Source organism: Corvus hawaiiensis, chromosome 28 (genome assembly GCF_020740725.1).
Source record: "Corvus hawaiiensis isolate bCorHaw1 chromosome 28, bCorHaw1.pri.cur, whole genome shotgun sequence".
Classification (NCBI taxonomy): domain Eukaryota; kingdom Metazoa; phylum Chordata; class Aves; order Passeriformes; family Corvidae; genus Corvus; species Corvus hawaiiensis.
In genome coordinates this window covers 6,864,794-6,881,076 of record NC_063240.1, presented here as the reverse complement: position 1 = coordinate 6,881,076, position 16,283 = coordinate 6,864,794, and the positions used below count along the sequence as shown (strand labels likewise).

Genomic DNA, 16,283 nt, shown 5'->3' with positions numbered 1-16,283 from the left:
AGGGCCTGCCCACCCTCACAGGGAGGGATTTCCTCACACATCCCCTTAGTCCGGGCCGTGGCAGGATGTCCCCAAGCCAGCGTGTCCCCAGCCAGCGGAGCCGCCTGTCAGGAACTGCTCTTTAATCAAACTACCACTTCCACAAACCACTGACCCAGAGACTGCCCCACCAGCACGGCCGCCCTCGGGGCAGGGCGGGGCCGGCGGGGTCGCGGCGCCCTCGGGAGCTCCGGGAGCTGCCCCGCGCCGGGTCCGGGTGAGCCCCGGGGCTGCCGAGCCCGCCCGGGCTGCGGGAGGCACCTGGTCCGAGTCGAGGGGCCCCGCGCCCTCACCCGCTGAGCTTGAGGAGGCTGAAGATCTGCTCCAGGAAGTGGGTGAAGCTCTGGTCTTTGGGGGTGCGGGAGGCCAGGGAGCCCTGGGGGGAAACCCCAGTTAATTCCAGCACAGGGAACTGGTGCCCCGCCAAATCCCCCTCCCCACCCAGCCCTTCCCACCTTCAGCTTGTCCAGGTAGGTCTGATCCTGACTCCACAGCTCCTGGAACTTCACCAGGTCGGGGGCCCCCTTATAGAACTCCACCAGCAGCGTCTGGGGGGCACAGAGGGGCTGCAGGCCCTGGGGGTGCCCCAAAGCCAGGCAGGGGGACCCCAAACCTGCGGCACCGAGACTTGGGTGGCCCCGGGGGGCTGGAGAAGGGACTGTCCCCATCACCGGGGCTAAGGGCAGGACAGGGATGAGTGGTGGGGGCCCAGCCTGCCCCCAATGGGCTCCAGGGGTTTTGAGGCCCCCACTCCGCTCTCACCATCTCCTGCACGACATCATTGGTGAGGAACCCGTCCTGGATATAGGTCACCTCCACATCCATGGGGATGCCGTAGTCGTTGGGCCGTTGCTGGGGGATGGGGGAGCCAGGGAGGGGTCACTCCACAGCTCTGGGACCTGACACCACCCTGAGGGGCACCTGAGGGTGCTGGGCGGGGGCACCCGACCCCAAATCCTCCCCCGCTTACCTCCGGCGGCGGCATCACCCAGAAGGGCGCGATTTTGGACTCCACGCCGGGGTTGCCGGGGTAGAAGGGCCCTGTGGGGACAGAGGGGGCTGGCACAGGGGGGTGACAGCAGCCGCAGCCCCCTGGGAGCCCCGGGCCTCAGGCACGTACCGCAGATGAGCCCCAGGCAGGGCTGGAAGCCGTTGCCGCTGCCCTGCAGCTTGAGCTGATAATCCATCTGCGCGTCGATGTCGTGCAGGGAGGGCAGCGCGGGCCCGAAGGGGTGGCTGTGGTACCACCCCACCAGCGACAGCCCCCGCAGGAACAGGCTCTGGCAGATCTGGGGGGGCACAAACCGTGGGTCCAGGCCCCCCAGAGCCCCCTGCCTGCCCCCGAGGCTGGATCAGCCCCTCACCTCCTCCTCCACAGCGCCAGCGGCTTCGGCGTCTCCCAGGCGCGTCCGGCACGGGAAGGCCCGGAGCACCGTCAGCACTGCGGGGACACAGGGCTGGGTGACCCCCCCAGCCCACGGCAGAGCCACCCCCACCCCCCAAACCCCACCTACACTGGGTGTTGGTGTCCCACCGCCCCCCCAGGTACCCCACCACTTCGCTCCGTGTCAGGTGGCTGTGGAAATCCTAAAGGAAAAGGTTCAAATCGATAGTTTAGCCCAAAAACGGTGACACAAGGGACACCCCGCTCGCTGCAGGCGTCCCCAGTGCCACCAGCGATGTGCCAGCCTGGGGAGGGAACGCACCAGGAGCAGGAGGACGTTGCTGGAGATGGCCACGTTGAAAGGCTGGAATTTGTTGATGGCGGCAAAGGACGTCACCTCCACCAGGGTCTGGGGGTTCCTGGAAGAGGCACAGCCCCGCTGCCACCGCTGCCTCGGCCCTGCTGCGCCCCGGGGTCCCCGTGTCCCCTACCTGGCCGAGTCGCGGGTGCCCAGGGTGCAGTAGCGGACGGGCACCCGGGGTTTCATCTCCAGCCTTTTCCCTGCACTGCCGACATCTGCCAAGGACAAGGTCCCGTCACCGCGGCCGGGCTGCCCGGACCCCCGGGACCTCCACGGCGGCTCACCCGTCCCCGCCGGCTCCGCCAGGCTCTTGCCCTGCTGCTTCTTGCTCCTCTCCTCCGGCTTTTTGGGAGCCGCCGCCTCCGGCACAGGCACCCGACCCTCCCTCGTCGCCTCCTCCTCCTCCTCCTCGGGCAGCTCCTCCTCCTCGCCCTCGCTGGCCAAGCTCTGCGGGCAGACGGGGCTGGCACCCACCTTGCCCCCCACCCCGGGGGTGCCAGGGGGAGCTGACCCCGGTCCCACCTCCTCGGGGGGTGGCACGTTGGGCTGGTGCTTGCGCAGCCACGCAGCCTTGTACTGGTCCAGCTTCTGGCCCTTGTAGCGCACGGACGCCCAGCCGCAGCCCGACTTCTTGGCGGGGTTCACCAGGCGCTTGCAGTGCGTGGCCCAGGCGCTCGGCGAGTTGAACACTTGCCCCGTCTCCTGCCACGTGATCGTCCCGTCCGAGCCCAGGTCCCCCACGAACTTCTTGCCCTGGGGACAACGGTGGGAGTCACGTCCCCTTGTCCCCATCACTTCTCCCTCGGCTCCATCACCGTCCCATATTCCCCGTCTGTGTCCCTTGTCCCCATCCCACATCCCCTGTCCTCATCCTGTGTCCCCTGTTTCCCATCCCTTTCCCTGTCCCACGTCTCCTGCCCCATCTCTGTTCCCTGTCCCCATCCCTGCTCCCTGTCCCCGTCCCCTCTGCCCTGTCCCCATGCCGTGTCCCCAGGCTCACCAGGTAGTAGATGGACAGGACGCCTCTGCCCGGCTCCAGGAGCCCGTCTCGGAGCAAGACCCGCAGGGTGATGCCTCTACGGGTGAGAACGGCCCCCCGGGGCCCCCCCGCCGCCTTGGCCCCGCTCCCGACCTCCGGCTCGGCCTCCGCCTCGTCCAGTCCCGGCTCCAGCTCGTCCTCGTCCTCCTCCAGACACTCGTCCCCGCCGGGGGAGGGGGCCGCCAGCGCTGCGGGGGGGGGGGGGACACCGTGTGGCAGCACCCCGGCTGTCCCCCCAGAGCACCCTTGGGTCCCCCCCCATAGTTTCTGCGTGCGGGTGGGGACACGGGGACAGGGACGCGCAGGGACGTGGGGACAGGAAGAGGTGGACATGGGGACACAAACACGGAGGGGACACAAGGACATGGAGGAGGTGGACACAGGGACAGGAGGACTCGGGGATGGGAGAGGGGGGCACTGACGGGGGGAGATGGGGGTGAGGACACAGGAGCACGACAGTGAAGGACGGCGGGCACGGGGACACGGGGACACGGCCGGTGGACACAGGAACGGGCTGAGGGACAGGGGGACGTGGGAACATAGCTGAGGGACACGGCTGGGGAACGCGAGCACATGGGGACATGGCTGGGGGACACGGGGACATGGCCCGGGGACACGGGGCTGAGTGTTCCCCGGCCCAGCAGGGCCCCAGAGCCCGCTCTGAGCCCAGAGGGCTGCGGGGCGCCGGGGGTGACACACGACAGGTCCCCGGGGGGAGGGGTGTCCCCGCCCCGGCCCCGCTCCGCTCCTGCCCCAAGGGTGTCCCGGGATGTCCCGGGATGTCCCCACCGCGGTCCCGCGGACGCGGGCTCGGGCAGGTGCACGCGCGTGCCCCGGGTGTGCGCGGGGGGGGGGGGGGCGTGTGACCGGTGCGTGTCCCCGGCCGGGGCGCGTGCCCGTGCGCGCGTGCCCGGTTCCCGGCGCGCTCCCGATGAGTGTCCGGTACCGGGTGCCCGGTGCGTGCCCGGTGCGCGTGTGCCCGGTGCGTGCCCGGTACGCGCGATCCCGGTGCGTGCCCGGTGCCCGGTACGCGCCCGATCCCCGGCTCCCAGTTCCCGGTTCCTGGTTCCCGGAGCCCGGAGCGCCCCCGCCCCCCGGTACCTGCCATGCTCCGCTCCCGCCGCTCCCGCCGCTCCCGCCTCCCCCCGGTGCGCGCGGCGGCGGCGGCGGCGACACGTGATGGGGCGGCCCCGGGCGCCCCGCCCCGCCCGGGGGGGCGAGGGGACACCGGCACCGGCGGGGAGGGACAGCCCCGCACCTGCCGCACCGGGCGGGGACGCCGGGACTCAGCCCCGCAGCGCGACACGGACCCCCCCGCCCGGCGGGACCCCCGCCCGCCGCCTTTCGCCCCGGGGAGGGGGACGGGAGACACCGGCAGCGGGAGTGGGGACCGGAGCCTGCTCGGGGGGGCAGCGCCGCACCTGCCGCGTCGGGAGGGGGGCACACGGGGCTCAGCCCCGCACCGGGGACCCCCCCGGCCCGGCCGGGACACCCGCCCGCCGCCCGCCGCCCTTCGCCCCGGCCGGGCGGGGCCGGTGCCGGGAACTGCGGCGGCTCCTGCGCGGCGGGCGGAGATGGAGCGGCCGGTGCCGCTGCCCCGGGGGACCCGGCCCCGGGCCCGGCACTGCTACGAGGGCTTCGTGGACAAGCGGGGGCCGCGGGATCGGGTGGGCGGCACCGCCGGGACCGACACCAGCACGCTCCAGCACCAACACCTGGGACTCCCCGGGACCGAGCGCTGAGAGCGACCCTCGGGTACCCAGGACCGATTCCCAGGACTGCTCCTGGTGCTCTCAGGCACTGTCTTCCCCCAACTCCCCGTGTCCCCTCTGCTTCCCGGGGCCACCGGGTGTGTTCCCTGCAGAGCCCAGTGCTGCTTCCCTGTTCCCGGTGCCAGCACTTTGTGCCAGCAGCCAGTGGGGCCCCCCTCATCCTCAGGGAAAGCTGTCCCCAGGGTCCCCTGGCCTGGGGTGCCGGGGTGACACCGGGGAGTGGGGAACACTCTCATACTTGGGGGGGCACTGTGAATGAAGGACCCTGTGCCCACCCGGCCCCTCCCTGCTCCTGGCGCCGTGGGGGTGTCACGGGGACCCCAAATTCCCCCTGTCCCCCCATCCACGGCCACGTCACACCTACATCCCAATTTATTCTCCAGGCCAGAAGCAGCTCTCGGTGCTGGGGGCAACGAGCCCCGGCGACACGGGGGGCACGGAGTGGGGGGGCTGTGGGCAGCCCCGGGGGTGGCAGAGCCCTGCAGGGCAGTGTGGGGGTGTCTGGGGGGCAGGGGGTACATTCAGTGCTGTGCCTGGCTCAGGGCAGGCTGGAGCTGCTGGCGGTGCTGTTCCGCTTCTGGAGGCACCGCACGGCGCTGGGCACCTGCAGGCCTGACGTCACCTGGAAGCTGCCGCACCACACCTGGGGACACAGGGGGGGCTCAGAGGGCTGAACACCCTGCTGGCAGCCCCCAGGAGCCCCCAGCCCTGCCCCCCCTTACCATGAAAGCCGGCAGCACCGGCTGCGAGAACTTGGCCTTGAAGGTGTGGAGCAGCTGCTTGGTCCGGGCATTGTAGAAGGACAGGAAACCTGTGGGGATGGGGGCACAGGTGGGCACGGGGCAGGCAGACCCTCTGCACAGTGCCCGTGGTCATGGCAATGCTCACACTGACGCCATGGTGGTGACAATGCCCACGGAGGTGGCAATGGCCATGGAGGCGGCAATGCCCACGGAGGTGGCAACGGCCATGGAGGTGGCAATGGCCATGGAGGTGCCGGTCCCCAGCCCCAGCCCAGCCGCACCTTCATGGAAGTTGCAGTGGACGCCGATGCAGTCGGGCACGGGCACGTCGAGCGCCTTGGCCTTGTTGTTGTGCTTGGCGCTGAAGCTGACCTGCAGCCAGTTGTTGAGGTGCAGGCACCAGGACGCCGAGGTCTTGCCCAGCTGGTCGAACTTGCCCAGGCTGCGGTACGCCACGCCCACGCCGAAGGCTTTGCTGTCGCGGTCGTACCGCACCTCCCAGTAGTGCTCGTCCCCGTCGATCAGGGTGTCCCCTGCGGCACGGCCACGGCTCTGCCCGGGCACCCACGGCGTGCCCTGTCCTGTCCCCGCCCCGCCAGGCCCCTCGGGGTGCCCCCCTGCGTCACCCCCTGGGCCCTGTCCCCGCTGTGTCCCCCCTCACCCACAGCCCTGGGGGCCCCAGACCCCCAGCAGCCACGGGGTGCTGGCCCTGTCCCACCCCCAGACCCCCAGGCCCCTCAGGGTGCCCCACACCCCCTGCAACCCCCCCATGCCCTGTCCCCCCTCACCCACAGCCCTGGAGACCCCAGGCCCCCCCAGCCCCGGGTGCCCCCTCTCACCCAGCACCGTGTAGGACTCGGCGGTGAATCGGTCGCGGCCCCCGCGGCCCAGGGACATCCTCTTGGGCGACTGCACCACCCTGGCACAGGGGGACACCGGCAGGGTTGGCATTGCCAGGGCCAGGGGCCGCATGGGGGGCGCGGGGGTGGCGTTACCTGGCAGGGGAGTTGGCAGGGGAGGCCGTCCTGCCCTTGCCGTCCTTCTCGCGGGCCTTGACGTCCTGCACCTTCCCGCCCGTGGCGTCCCACTCCACGCTCAGCTCCTCCACCCGCAGGTTCTGGTGGCACGTGCTGGCGTCCAGCCGGAACATGAACGCTGGGGACGGCCCCTGTCAGCCCGTGCCCGGAGGTGGCACAGGGGGACACGGGCACCTGCCACACCCCCGGACCCACCTTTGGTCTCCAAAGTGACCGGCTCGGAGAACTCGCCCGCCACGGCCTTGTTACACGCCCGCACCCGGAAATTCATGTACTTCATGTCAAACTTCAGCCCTGGGGGCACAGCGGGGGCACAGCGTGGGGCACAAGGAGGGCACTGCCACCCCCGTGTTCCCTACAGAGCCTGGCACAGCCCCGGTGCCCGCCTGGGGCCTGTTTTGCCCCCGTGCCCTCACCAGTGAGGGTGTACTCGGTGCCCTTGATGCCCTCGATGACCATCCAGGGCTGGTCCTCCTTGGCACGGGGCGGCCCCTCAAAGTTGGTCCTGCGATACTCCAGCACGTAGTGGTCGATCTTGCTGTCCTCGTCGGGCATCCTCCAGGCCAGGGTCACACAGTTATCGGCCACCAGCGACTCCGCCAGGTCGATCTCGGGGGCGCTGGGCACTGCCCGCAGGAGCAGCCGTGCCAGTGTCCCCCCTCCCTGCCACACAGGGGGTCCCCAGCACTCCCGGCCACCCCCAGGGCTCCCCCAGACCCCACGGGCTCAGCAAGTCACAGACCTCGGGCAGGGCACCCGCGGGACCCCTGGGGACCCATCCACGGCATCCAGAGACCCCCAGCACGGCCCCCACTGCCCCCCTGGGCACAGCACCCCAACCCCTCATCCCTCCATGCCTGGCACCTTCCCGCCCCTCGGGAAAGGCACCCCAGGGTACCCCGGCCCGGCGCGGCCGCAGCTCCTCGCCCATCCCGTGTCGCCCCCACGCCGGTGCCCGGCTGGCCCTGCCCTGCCCTGCCCCCGTGTCCCCGCTGCCCTGGCAGTACCTGGCAGGAAGGCGAGGGCCTGAAGCAGGCGCCGCTCCTGGGCGAAATCCACCATCAGGTGGCTCATGTTGTCGCTCACCTTGGCCTTGAGCGACAGGCGGAAGGCGGGAGCCATCGTCACACTGTGCCAGGACAGGGAGAGGGCTCAGCGGGGCCGAGCACCCACCCCACCCTGCGTGGCCCTGGGGAGGGCGGGCACAGCCACGCCAGCAGCCACAGGGCCACCCCAGCACCTTTGGACCACCCCAGCACCCCTGGGACCACCCCTGTGGGGCCCTGGCTGGGAGGAGGAGGCAGAGGAGGAGGAAGAGGAGGAGGAGGATGGGGGGTTAGTGGGGTGGGGGCTCGGGGGGGCCGTACCTATCCTTGATCTGTTTGGCCGCCTTGTGAGCGCAGAGGGAAAGAGGAGGAGAAAAGCAGCAGTGAGGCAGCAGAGCCGGGCACAGGGGGCACATGCGGGACCCCCGCACTGGAGAGTGACCTGTACCAGCTGTGGCACCCAGCAGGACAGCATCCCTGCATCCCAGAGCATCCCTGCATCCCAGAGCATCCCAGAGCATCCCTGCATCCCAGAGCATCCCACAGCATCTCTGCATCCCAGAGCATCCCAAAGCATCCCACAGCATCCCTGCATCCCAGAGCATCCCACAGCATCCCTGCACGCCACATTGTTACCCCTGGCACAGCATCCCTGCATTCCCACAGTTCCCCATCCCAGAGCATCCCTGTATCCCACAGCACCCTGCACCCCCCGGCACAGCATCTCCTGTGCCCACCAGTGCCCCCCGTGTCCCTTTGTCTCAGGGAAAGGGGGCACCGGGGTCACCCCGGGTGTCCACGCTCCCACTCAGCCCCACAGCAGGCACAGCCAGCCCCGCGCGGCCCCGGTGCACAGAGAAAAGGGGGTGCCCGGCCCAGGGTGGCATCGAGTGGGTGGCAAGGGGGGGTCAGGACACCCCCGGCGTGGGGACAGCCAGGCAGGGCCACCCCCGGCGCCACGGGGACCCACCTGGGAGAAGTCGTGGTGGTTGGCCGTGCCCAGGGCCTGGTTGGCCGCCTCCAGCAGCTCCTCCGAGCTCTCCAGGGCCTTGGAGCACGCCACGAGCTGGGCCTGGCGAGGGAGGGCAGAGGGGCAGCGCTGGGCGGGGGTCCCGGGGCCGGGGGCTCCGGGGGGGGGCTCACCTGCAGCTCGTAGGTGCGGCTGGCGCGCTCCTGCTTGATCTTCATCACCATGTCCTCCTTGAGCTCGTCCAGCAGCGCGTACAGCGACTGGAACTCGGCCTCCAGGTCCTCCTGCGCCCGCGCCGAGTTGGCCTGGGCACAACGCCGGGGCCTCAGCGGGGGCCACCCCAGCGGGGACCCCGGGGGAGGGCGGGGGGGCCGGTACCTCCACGTTCTGGATCATCTGCTTGAGGGAGTAGATGAAGTTCTGGATCTCCTCATTCTTCACGGCGAGGGTGGTGATGATCTTGCGCAGAGACTCCTGCCCGGCGCCCTGCACCGCCCGTCAGCACCTGCGGCCCCGGGCCCCCCGGGCCCCCCGGGCCCCCCAGGCCCGTCCCCGCTGGGCCAGGCCGTGCCAGGCCGTGCCAGGCGCCGCAGGACCCGGCCGGGCTGCCCAGCATGGCGGGGCCGATGACTTGGCAAGTGTGAGTGCGAGTGTGCCAGTCCTGAGCCCCTGCACCCCTCCCCTACCCCTCCTTCCCTCCGGTGCCACCCTTAACCCCTGCAGGCCCCCATCCTCCACACCTGCGCCCCCCATCCCTCCTTCTCCATCCCTCTGCTCCTCCTTCCTCCATCCGCTCTTCCTCCATCCCTCCTTCATCCCTTCCTCCTTCCTTCCTTCCTTCCTCCCTCCCTCCTTCCCATCCCTCTATCCCCACTTCCCCCATCCCTCCTGCCTCTGTCCCTCTTCCATCCATCCATTCATCCCCACTTCCTCCATCACTCCTTCCTCCATCCCTCCGGCCCTTCCTCCTTCATCCCTCCTTCTTCATCCCTCCCTCCTCCCTCCCTCCACCCGTCCATCCCCTCTCCCTCCATCCCTCCCTCTCCATCCCTCCCTCCACCCTCCTCACTCCATCCTCCATCCCCCCCGCCTCCATCGCTCCATCCCCTCTTCCCCCACCCGCCCCGTTCCTCCTCCTGCCCGCCGTGCCCTCCCCGCTCCCGGGGGGTTCGGGCCGTACCTGGTCGCCCATTCCGGGCCGGCCCCGCCGCCGCTCGGCCCCGCCGACACCAACAAAGGGGGAGCGGCGCCCCCGCCCCGCCCCGGCCCCGCCCCCGGCCCCGCCCCGCCCCGGCCCCGCCCAATGGGGAGCGCGGCCCGGGGCCGTGACCCCGCGCCCCGCCCCGCGGGATGCCGGGAGTTGTAGTCGGGAGGGGGGGGGCTGCGACCCCCGGGGTTGGGGAGCGCCGGGCCAGGGCTGGGGGCGAGGGGAAGGGGGGGGGGGACATTGTCACCCTCGGGGGAAGGGGTGGGGACACTGCCGCACTGCGGGGGGGCCTCCCAGTCCGGGACCCCCCGTCCTCCCCGCGTGGCCACGCTGCGTCACACAGCCCGCTCGGGGGGCAGGAGGGGTCCCCCCGCTCCAGGGGGATCAGAGGAAGCCCCCAGCGGGCTCTTCCCCAGGCTGGAGTGGATCCAGGGTCAAGGTGGGGCCTGAGGAGGTGCTGTCACCTGCCCTAGCTCTGGATGGTGTCCCACATCCCTGTCCCCATCCCTGTCCTCATCCCTGTCCCCATCCCTGTCCTCATCCCGGTCCCCAATCTCATCACTGTCCCCCTTCCACTCCCCTTCCCCATCCCGATGTGTGTCCCCATCCCTGCCCAAATCCCCATCCCTAAGCCCCCACCCACATCCCCATCTCTGCCCCCGCTCAGGTCCCCTCTGTGTTCCTGTCACCCTCCCCTGTATCACAGGGGCCGGAAGCCACGGTGTCACAGTGAGCTGGCCCGGGAGGCTTCGGGGACAGCGGCGCTTTGGGGACAGGGACAGCATCGGGACTGGGACCCCTTGGGGACACAGCCCCTCGGAGGGGGCAACTGGGCTGGCCCCGGAGGGGGGATGTGGGGGCTCGGGGTCCTCATCCCCCTCCTTGGAGGTGAGTGGGGGACAGGGCTGGCTGGGGGGACAGAGGGGACAGTGCCTGGGACCCTGTGGCTGTGCTGTGGGGCTGGGGACAGGCCAGCCGGGGGACACTGGGGGGGACACGGGGCTCAGGCTGGCCCCTGTGTGACAACAGGGATGGGGGGCTGCTGGGGACATCTGTCCTGAGGGGGAGACCAGAGAGGGGCTGGGGACACAGAGGGAGGGGCAGACACGGGGACAGAGGCGGGGGATGGAGCTGGGTGACCCGGCTGTGGCAGAGGGACAGGAGGGAGCAGGTGGGGATGGATGGGGGGACATGGGGAGGGGACAGGAGGGGGGGCAGACAGCGTGAGTGGGGACAGGAAAGTGATGGCGTGGGGGGACAGGAAAGGGACAAGTGACAGGCGGTGGGGGACAGGAAGGTGACAGCAGTGAGGGGGACAGGATGGGGCGTGTGGTCAGAGGCAGCGGTGACAGGCAGCGAGCCTGGAGTGTCCCTGCACCCCCCACCCCACGGGGGACCCGGGGGGACCGCCGGGGCTGGGGGTGCCATCCCCCCGTGACCCCGGGGCTGTCCCCACAGCGAGCGCCCTGCGGGTGATCCAGGCGCCGGGCGAGGCACAGGTGACAGCAGGTGACGCGGTGGCCCTGCGGTGCCAGGTGGAGGAGGCCGAGAGCGGGGCCCTGCTGCGGATGGAGTGGGTGAGGGACGGGGGGCTCGGGGTGCTCTGTGCCACCCGCCTGGACTTTGTCACCCCCCTGCCCCTGTCCCCCTGCTCCGCCCACGCCCCCGGGGTCCAGCTGGCCTGGCACCCCCCCCGGGCCACCCTCAGCCTCCCGCAGGTGCAGGGCAACGACAGCGGGCGCTACCTGTGCCGGGTGACCCTCGAGATCCCCCGCTACGGCACCGCCACCGGCAGCGGCACCGAGCTCAGCGTCGACCCCGGTACCGGCGGGTGGCACCGCGGGGAGGGGGGGGAGGTGGCATCGCCGAGGGGCTTGTGGGGTCACCGACAGGGTGGATGGGGTCCCTTGGAGGAGATTCCTTGGCGGGTTTGGGGTGGCCACGGTGAGGAGAGGCAGGCACAGGGACATCTCTGACTGCTTTCCCCTCACGGCAGCAGCTGTTGGAGGACATCAGGCAGGTAACTGTGGCTGTCCCCGCTGTCCCCGCTGTCCCCTCCACCGGGGGGGTGTGTCCGGTGTCCCCGGTGCCAGGGTGACCACGGCTGGCTGTGCTTGCAGCGCTGCTCTGGGGGCTCGTGGGGGGCCTGGGGGGCCCTGCCCTTCTCCTGGGGATGGCCCTGCTCGGCTACCGCTGCTGTCACAGGAGCTCAGGTAACCCTGGCCCCAAACATCCCCTCCCCAAACACCGTTCCCAAGTTCCCCTCCCCAAATGCCTCCTCCCAAAATACCCCGTCCTCCTCTGCCTCTCCCAAATACCCCTCACCCTCCTCTCCTCACACCCTCCCCCACCCCAAAATTCCCCCGTGCCCAAGCCTCCCCTGCTCGTCCCCCCTCCGCCGTCCCCTACCTCAGGCACCCCGCGTGTCCCCCGAGGGTCCTGGCGGACAGAGGTGACCCCCAACAGCCGCTGCACCCCCAGACACGCCCATCTACATGAACGTGATGTTCCGAGCGCGGGACCCCACGAAGCTGCCGCCGCCCCCCAAGCTGAAGCACAACCTGTACCAGCAGGAGCTGCGGCGGGCACAGGGCCCCCCCCCCGCCCCCCCGGCCCTGAGGGTGCCCCGTGGTGCCTCACACCCTCCCCCGGCTCTGCCCTTCCTCAGGAAACCCCCCAAAAAGGTGTTTGGCAGCATCCTGTCACCCGGCTCAGCGTCCTCTGTGCCCGCCCGCGCCATCCTGTGCCCCCCCCCCGGCCACCGCGCGTGGGCAGCTCGTGGTCACTGTGCCGGGGGGGCCAGCGGCTCCTGGGACCCCCCATTCTGGGGAAGCCACTCTGTTGTCCCCTGGCTTCATTCCACGGTGGCACCCGGCGCAGGAGGGCTGTGCTGGGGGGGTGGGAAGCCAGGACCCCCCCGGGGGGCAGCGCCACCAGCCCCTCACCACGCGGGTGACCCCGGACAGTGCCGCCCTGTGTCGTGCCCATGGCTGGGGGGCTCATCTTGACTCCCCCCCCTCATCTTGGGGATCCGGACGGTGGCGAGATCAGGGTGGCACAGCGGTGGCAGCGCCACCACCTTGTCCCGCCTTCCCCAGGGGCACCCCAGAATTGAGCGCCGAGAGGCACCAGAGGCGCCCATTCCTGTCCCCATTCCTGTCCCCATTTCAGTTCCCTATCTCTGTCCCCATGCCTGTCCAAACCCCAATCCCCAACCCCCCTGTCCCCATCCCCATCTCTGCCCAAAACCTCCTCCCCAAATTCCCCCTCCCCGCCATTACCCGTCCCCAAATCCCCGCGGAGGCACCAGAGCGTCACCACCCCGATGTGAGCCGGTGGCTTTAATGGGGCGGGGGGCGCGGCCGGGGGTCCCGGGCTCACAGGGGCTGCACGGCCACGGGGTAGAGCAGGGACAGGTGGCGGGCACCGCGCACGGGCAGCGCCCGGGCCGTGTAGTGCCCCACGGCCGCCGGCACGGACGGGAAGGCGGCCCCGGCCCGGCCCAGGGTGAAGTGCTGCTCCCGGGTCCGCGTCAGCTTCACGTGCACGAAACCCCCGCTGCTCCTGCGGGACGGACGGGAAATGAGGCACGGGAGCGGGGAGGGATGGGGATGGAGGCTGGGACAGGGAGGTGGACAAGGACGGGGATGGGGGACGCCACGTGGAGCAGGGGATGGGGATGGGAATAGGGATGAGAACTGGGATGGGGATTGGGGCACGGATGCGGACAGGAGTGGGGAGGAGGACGGGGATGGGGACCTCATCCAGAGCAGGGGCAGGGGGTGGCACTACCCCAGCCAAGGGATCCTGGGTCACCTCCAGCCTGTCCCCACGTGCCAGCACTTCCCCACAGATGCTGGGGCACCCAAACACGCCAGCACCCGGATACAACCCCACACTCGCAGCCTGGCCCCCGGATGTCCCCCATGGCAGGGTGACCCCGGGGCTGTGCCCGTGTCCCCACGCTCACCTGAGGGACAGGGAGTAGTCGTCGGGGCTGGTCTCGCAGTCCCGCACCAGGAAGCTGCCCTCGCGGCACAGCGCCAGCAGCGTCTCGGCGCCCGCCCGCCCGATGGGGCCGTGGTACCACCTGGGCAGGGAGGGGTCACTCGGGCACCCCCTGTGCCACAGGGGACCCTCCCGGCCACTCGGACCTGTCAGCAACAGGGGGCACCCCCTGTGGCTTGGGGACCCACCCACGCCCCACAGGGAGCCGGTTGTGCCATGGGGCACCTTCACACCATGGAGACACTCAGGGCATTGGGACCCAACGGAGTCAGAGGGGCAACCACACCATGGGCACCCAAACATCCTATGGGGCACCCAAGCACATCATGGGGACCCTCCCATGCCACGGACACTCCTCACCCCATGAGAACCCTCTATTCCATGGGCACCCTCCACTTCGTGGGCACCCATCCGTGCCACGAGCACCCTCCACACTCTGGGGGCCCAACCACGCCGCAGGACACCCTTGACCCCACAAAGACCCCCCATGAGGGATCTCTTCCCCCAGAGCTTTGCCCCCACGCCATGCTGGGTGAGCGGGATGCTGATACCACCCCGTGGGAGCCCCCCAGACTCACGCCTGCTTCTCCAGGGGCAGCGAGGTGTCCACGCGCCTGGGGCTGGGGGGACAGCCCGGCCTGGGGCCGCCGGGGGGCCGGGGGGACCGCGGCAGCTGCCGGGACAGGCTGGGGGAGCGCTCGGGGCTCTCAAACTGCACTGCGGGGACAAAGGGGGTGTCACCCCCCCTGCCTGCTGCTGGGGGCTCCTCTCAGTGCCACACCACAGAGGAGCGTCCCAGTGGTGGCTCTGCCCAGTGGTGTCCCATTACTGGGGCCAGGAGTGGTCTGGGGTGGTGCCCATAGGGGCCAAGGGGTGTTGGGGTCCCAGGGGTGAGAGCCATGGGCACGGGGGGACACGAGGGGGGACCCCAGGGCACTGGGGGATGCTGAGGTCCAGGATGGATACCCATGGAAGCTGTGGGATGCAGGGTTGGGGGACCCCGGGGTGGTCCCCACGGGCACTGGAGGATGCTGGCAGCCGGGAGTGGCACCCATGGGAGCTGTGGGACCCCGAGGCGGCACCCGGGGACGCCGTCACCTGCGAACGCCCGTGAGATGTGATCCTTCTTCCACTCCCAGGGCTGGTCGTACTCGTCAGCCGGGCGCTCGTCGTCGCGGGGGAGGCGGCTCTCGCGGGCTGGGGCCCCCCCCGGGCCGTCCCCGGCCGTGTCCCACTCCTCCGAGGGGGTGTCGTAGAGCTGGGGACCCCGGCGCGGCCGCACCCGCCGGCCCTCGCCCTGCCGCGGGCACCCTGGGGACGGGGGACGGGGCGGTGGGAGGCGCCCGGGACCCCCGCGGGGGTGCCGGGGGTGCCCGGGGTGTCACCCACCTGTGGCCTCCTCGTCGCAGCCGCCCTCGGGCGCCGGGTCCTGCTCCCCCTCGAAGGGCTCCGAGTACTCGCTCTCACCTGGGCCCTGCGGGGGGGGCTCCGGGTGGGACGGGACCCCCGCTGCCCCCCGGCATCTCCCCGGTCCCTGGGTGCCCTCCCGGGACCCTTCGGGCTCCCACATCCCCGACACGGGTGTCCTCAGCCCCGGCCCCACTCCCGCCTACTTGGTCCCTTTGTCCCCCAACCCCTCTCCCCTTCCCCCTCTCCCAGTGACTCCACCATCCCCAGCCACCCCTCAGTTCCCTCTCCCAGTGACCCCAGGTCGTCCCTGGGTGTCCCACTGCCCCCACGACCCCTTGGCTCTCCCCGGCTCCCCGTCCCCCGTCTCCTGGTCCTTATTCCCGGTCCCCACCCCCGTTCCCCATCGCCCCGCATCCCCTCCGGTCCCCAGACCCCCCGCCCCCCCCACCTTCCTCCGCCGCCCCGCTCGCACCTCCGCGACCCCCCCGCTCCTCCCGGTGCCGCTCCCGGTGCCACCGGTGCCCCCCGCTTCCCTTCCCCAGCCCCTCCCGCGCTGCCCCACGGCACCCCCCGGTCCCTCCGCCGCCCTCCCCGCTCCTGGCGCTTGGTTCCGGCTCCTGCCCGGTGCCTCCGGTTCCCCCCCCCGGTGCCCTCCCGGTGCCCCCCGCCCGTACCTGCTGCAGGCGGCGGGGGCCGCCCCCCGGCCCCGCGCCCCCCACCCGCACGAGGCGGTGGCGCGGGGAGGCGGCGGGGCCGCGGAGGGCAGCGCCGGGGGCGGCGGCGGGGGGGCCCCCGGGGCTGCCGGGGCCGCTGTAGTCGGGCTGGGGCGGGCGCGGGGGGGAGCGCCGGGCCCCCCGGCCCAGGTACTCCCGGAGCCACTTGGCCATGGCGGGGAGCGGCACCGGGACCGCCGGGACCCAGCGGCTCCGGGACCCGCCGGGACCCCCCCGCCGCCGCCGCCGCCGCCGCCGCCGCCGCCGGAGCCGCTTTGTGTCGCCGCCGCGCGCGGCGCGGACCGGAGCCCCCGAAACCCCCCCGCGCCCGCCTCGCCGGGGGCACCGGCACGGGGGGGGCGAGGCCACCGAGGGGACACCGGCACGGACAGCGAGGGTGACACGGCGAGACCCCGAGGGGAGCCCCGGGAGGGGACGGCTCATCCCCCCCGAGTGGCGGGGGGCACCGGGACCCCCAAGTGATACCGCTGCGGCCCCTCCCGTGTGACAGGGGGACAAGAGGGGTCACCGGGACCCTGAGACCCCGGCGATGG

General features: G+C 71.5%; 4 protein-coding genes across 9 annotated transcripts; 1 reads left to right on the top strand and 3 right to left on the bottom strand.

Annotated features, from left to right (window-relative positions):
• Positions 1 to 107: 107 nt before the first annotated feature.
• On the bottom strand, positions 108 to 3,956 carry MPND (MPN domain containing). 5 transcript variants are annotated; one of them, XM_048288337.1, is made up of 13 exons: positions 3,925 to 3,956; positions 2,785 to 3,011; positions 2,307 to 2,537; positions 2,069 to 2,231; positions 1,915 to 1,999; positions 1,746 to 1,842; positions 1,554 to 1,626; positions 1,404 to 1,480; positions 1,160 to 1,328; positions 1,010 to 1,080; positions 802 to 891; positions 495 to 587; positions 108 to 415 (listed from the first exon to the last, which is right to left on the bottom strand). In XM_048288337.1, exons 1-13 carry the CDS (start codon positions 3,929 to 3,931, stop codon positions 329 to 331), a joined length of 1,470 nt encoding a protein of 489 aa, XP_048144294.1. In that variant the 5' UTR covers positions 3,932 to 3,956; the 3' UTR covers positions 108 to 328. The 5 variants fall into 5 exon arrangements, 4 of the variants coding, with proteins under 4 accessions (XP_048144294.1, XP_048144292.1, XP_048144296.1 ...); XM_048288335.1 differs by having other exon boundaries at positions 1,915 to 2,231; XR_007200241.1 differs by having other exon boundaries at positions 324 to 415; positions 495 to 652; positions 1,915 to 2,231.
• Positions 3,957 to 4,949: 993 nt separating this feature from the next.
• FSD1 (fibronectin type III and SPRY domain containing 1) lies at positions 4,950 to 9,646 on the bottom strand. Of its 2 annotated transcripts, XM_048288025.1 has the most exons (13): positions 9,572 to 9,646; positions 8,770 to 8,877; positions 8,565 to 8,696; positions 8,392 to 8,493; positions 7,743 to 7,765; positions 7,383 to 7,504; positions 6,792 to 7,001; positions 6,571 to 6,669; positions 6,334 to 6,493; positions 6,178 to 6,257; positions 5,620 to 5,871; positions 5,318 to 5,406; positions 4,950 to 5,238 (listed from the first exon to the last, which is right to left on the bottom strand). In XM_048288025.1, the coding sequence occupies exons 1-13, from the start codon at positions 9,581 to 9,583 to the stop codon at positions 5,134 to 5,136; spliced, it is 1,494 nt and encodes a 497-aa protein (XP_048143982.1). In that variant the 5' UTR covers positions 9,584 to 9,646; the 3' UTR covers positions 4,950 to 5,133. The 2 variants fall into 2 exon arrangements, with proteins under 2 accessions (XP_048143982.1, XP_048143983.1); XM_048288026.1 differs by lacking the exon at positions 7,743 to 7,765 and having other exon boundaries at positions 6,792 to 6,931.
• On the top strand, positions 8,951 to 11,574 carry TMIGD2 (transmembrane and immunoglobulin domain containing 2). Its single transcript, XM_048288027.1, has 3 exons — positions 8,951 to 9,031; positions 10,305 to 10,486; positions 11,057 to 11,574. Exons 1-3 carry the CDS (start codon positions 9,006 to 9,008, stop codon positions 11,572 to 11,574), a joined length of 726 nt encoding a protein of 241 aa, XP_048143984.1. The 5' UTR covers positions 8,951 to 9,005.
• Positions 11,575 to 12,938: 1,364 nt separating this feature from the next.
• Positions 12,939 to 15,946, bottom strand: SHD (Src homology 2 domain containing transforming protein D). The gene is made up of 6 exons (XM_048287663.1): positions 15,691 to 15,946; positions 14,996 to 15,080; positions 14,705 to 14,917; positions 14,185 to 14,323; positions 13,569 to 13,688; positions 12,939 to 13,162 (listed from the first exon to the last, which is right to left on the bottom strand). Exons 1-6 carry the CDS (start codon positions 15,901 to 15,903, stop codon positions 12,976 to 12,978), a joined length of 957 nt encoding a protein of 318 aa, XP_048143620.1. The 5' UTR covers positions 15,904 to 15,946; the 3' UTR covers positions 12,939 to 12,975.
• Between the last annotated feature and the right edge of the window lie 337 nt (positions 15,947 to 16,283).

Coding starts and splice junctions, on each gene's coding strand:
- TMIGD2 (XM_048288027.1), top strand. CDS start 9,006: ATGGCGGGGCCGATGACTTGGCAAGT. Junction 9,032..10,304: donor GGGCCGATGACTTGGCAAGT/GTGAGTGCGAGT, acceptor CCTGTATCACAG/GGGCCGGAAGCCACGGTGTC. Junction 10,487..11,056: donor CCTCATCCCCCTCCTTGGAG/GTGAGTGGGGGA, acceptor CTGTCCCCACAG/CGAGCGCCCTGCGGGTGATC.
- SHD (XM_048287663.1), bottom strand. CDS start 15,903: ATGGCCAAGTGGCTCCGGGAGTACCTGGGCCGGGGGGCCCGGCGCTCC. Junction 15,081..15,690: donor GCCCCCGCCGCCTGCAGCAG/GTACGGGCGGGG, acceptor CCCCCCCCGCAG/GGCCCAGGTGAGAGCGAGTA. Junction 14,324..14,704: donor CATCTCACGGGCGTTCGCAG/GTGACGGCGTCC, acceptor TTGTCCCCGCAG/TGCAGTTTGAGAGCCCCGAG.
- MPND (XM_048288335.1), bottom strand. Junction 1,627..1,745: donor GCAACGTCCTCCTGCTCCTG/GTGCGTTCCCTC, acceptor CTTTTCCTTTAG/GATTTCCACAGCCACCTGAC. Junction 1,481..1,553: donor GTGGGACACCAACACCCAGT/GTAGGTGGGGTT, acceptor GTGTCCCCGCAG/TGCTGACGGTGCTCCGGGCC.
- FSD1 (XM_048288025.1), bottom strand. Junction 7,002..7,382: donor GGCCCTCGCCTTCCTGCCAG/GTACTGCCAGGG, acceptor TCCTGCGGGCAG/TGCCCAGCGCCCCCGAGATC. Junction 5,872..6,177: donor CGAGTCCTACACGGTGCTGG/GTGAGAGGGGGC, acceptor GCCGTGCCGCAG/GGGACACCCTGATCGACGGG.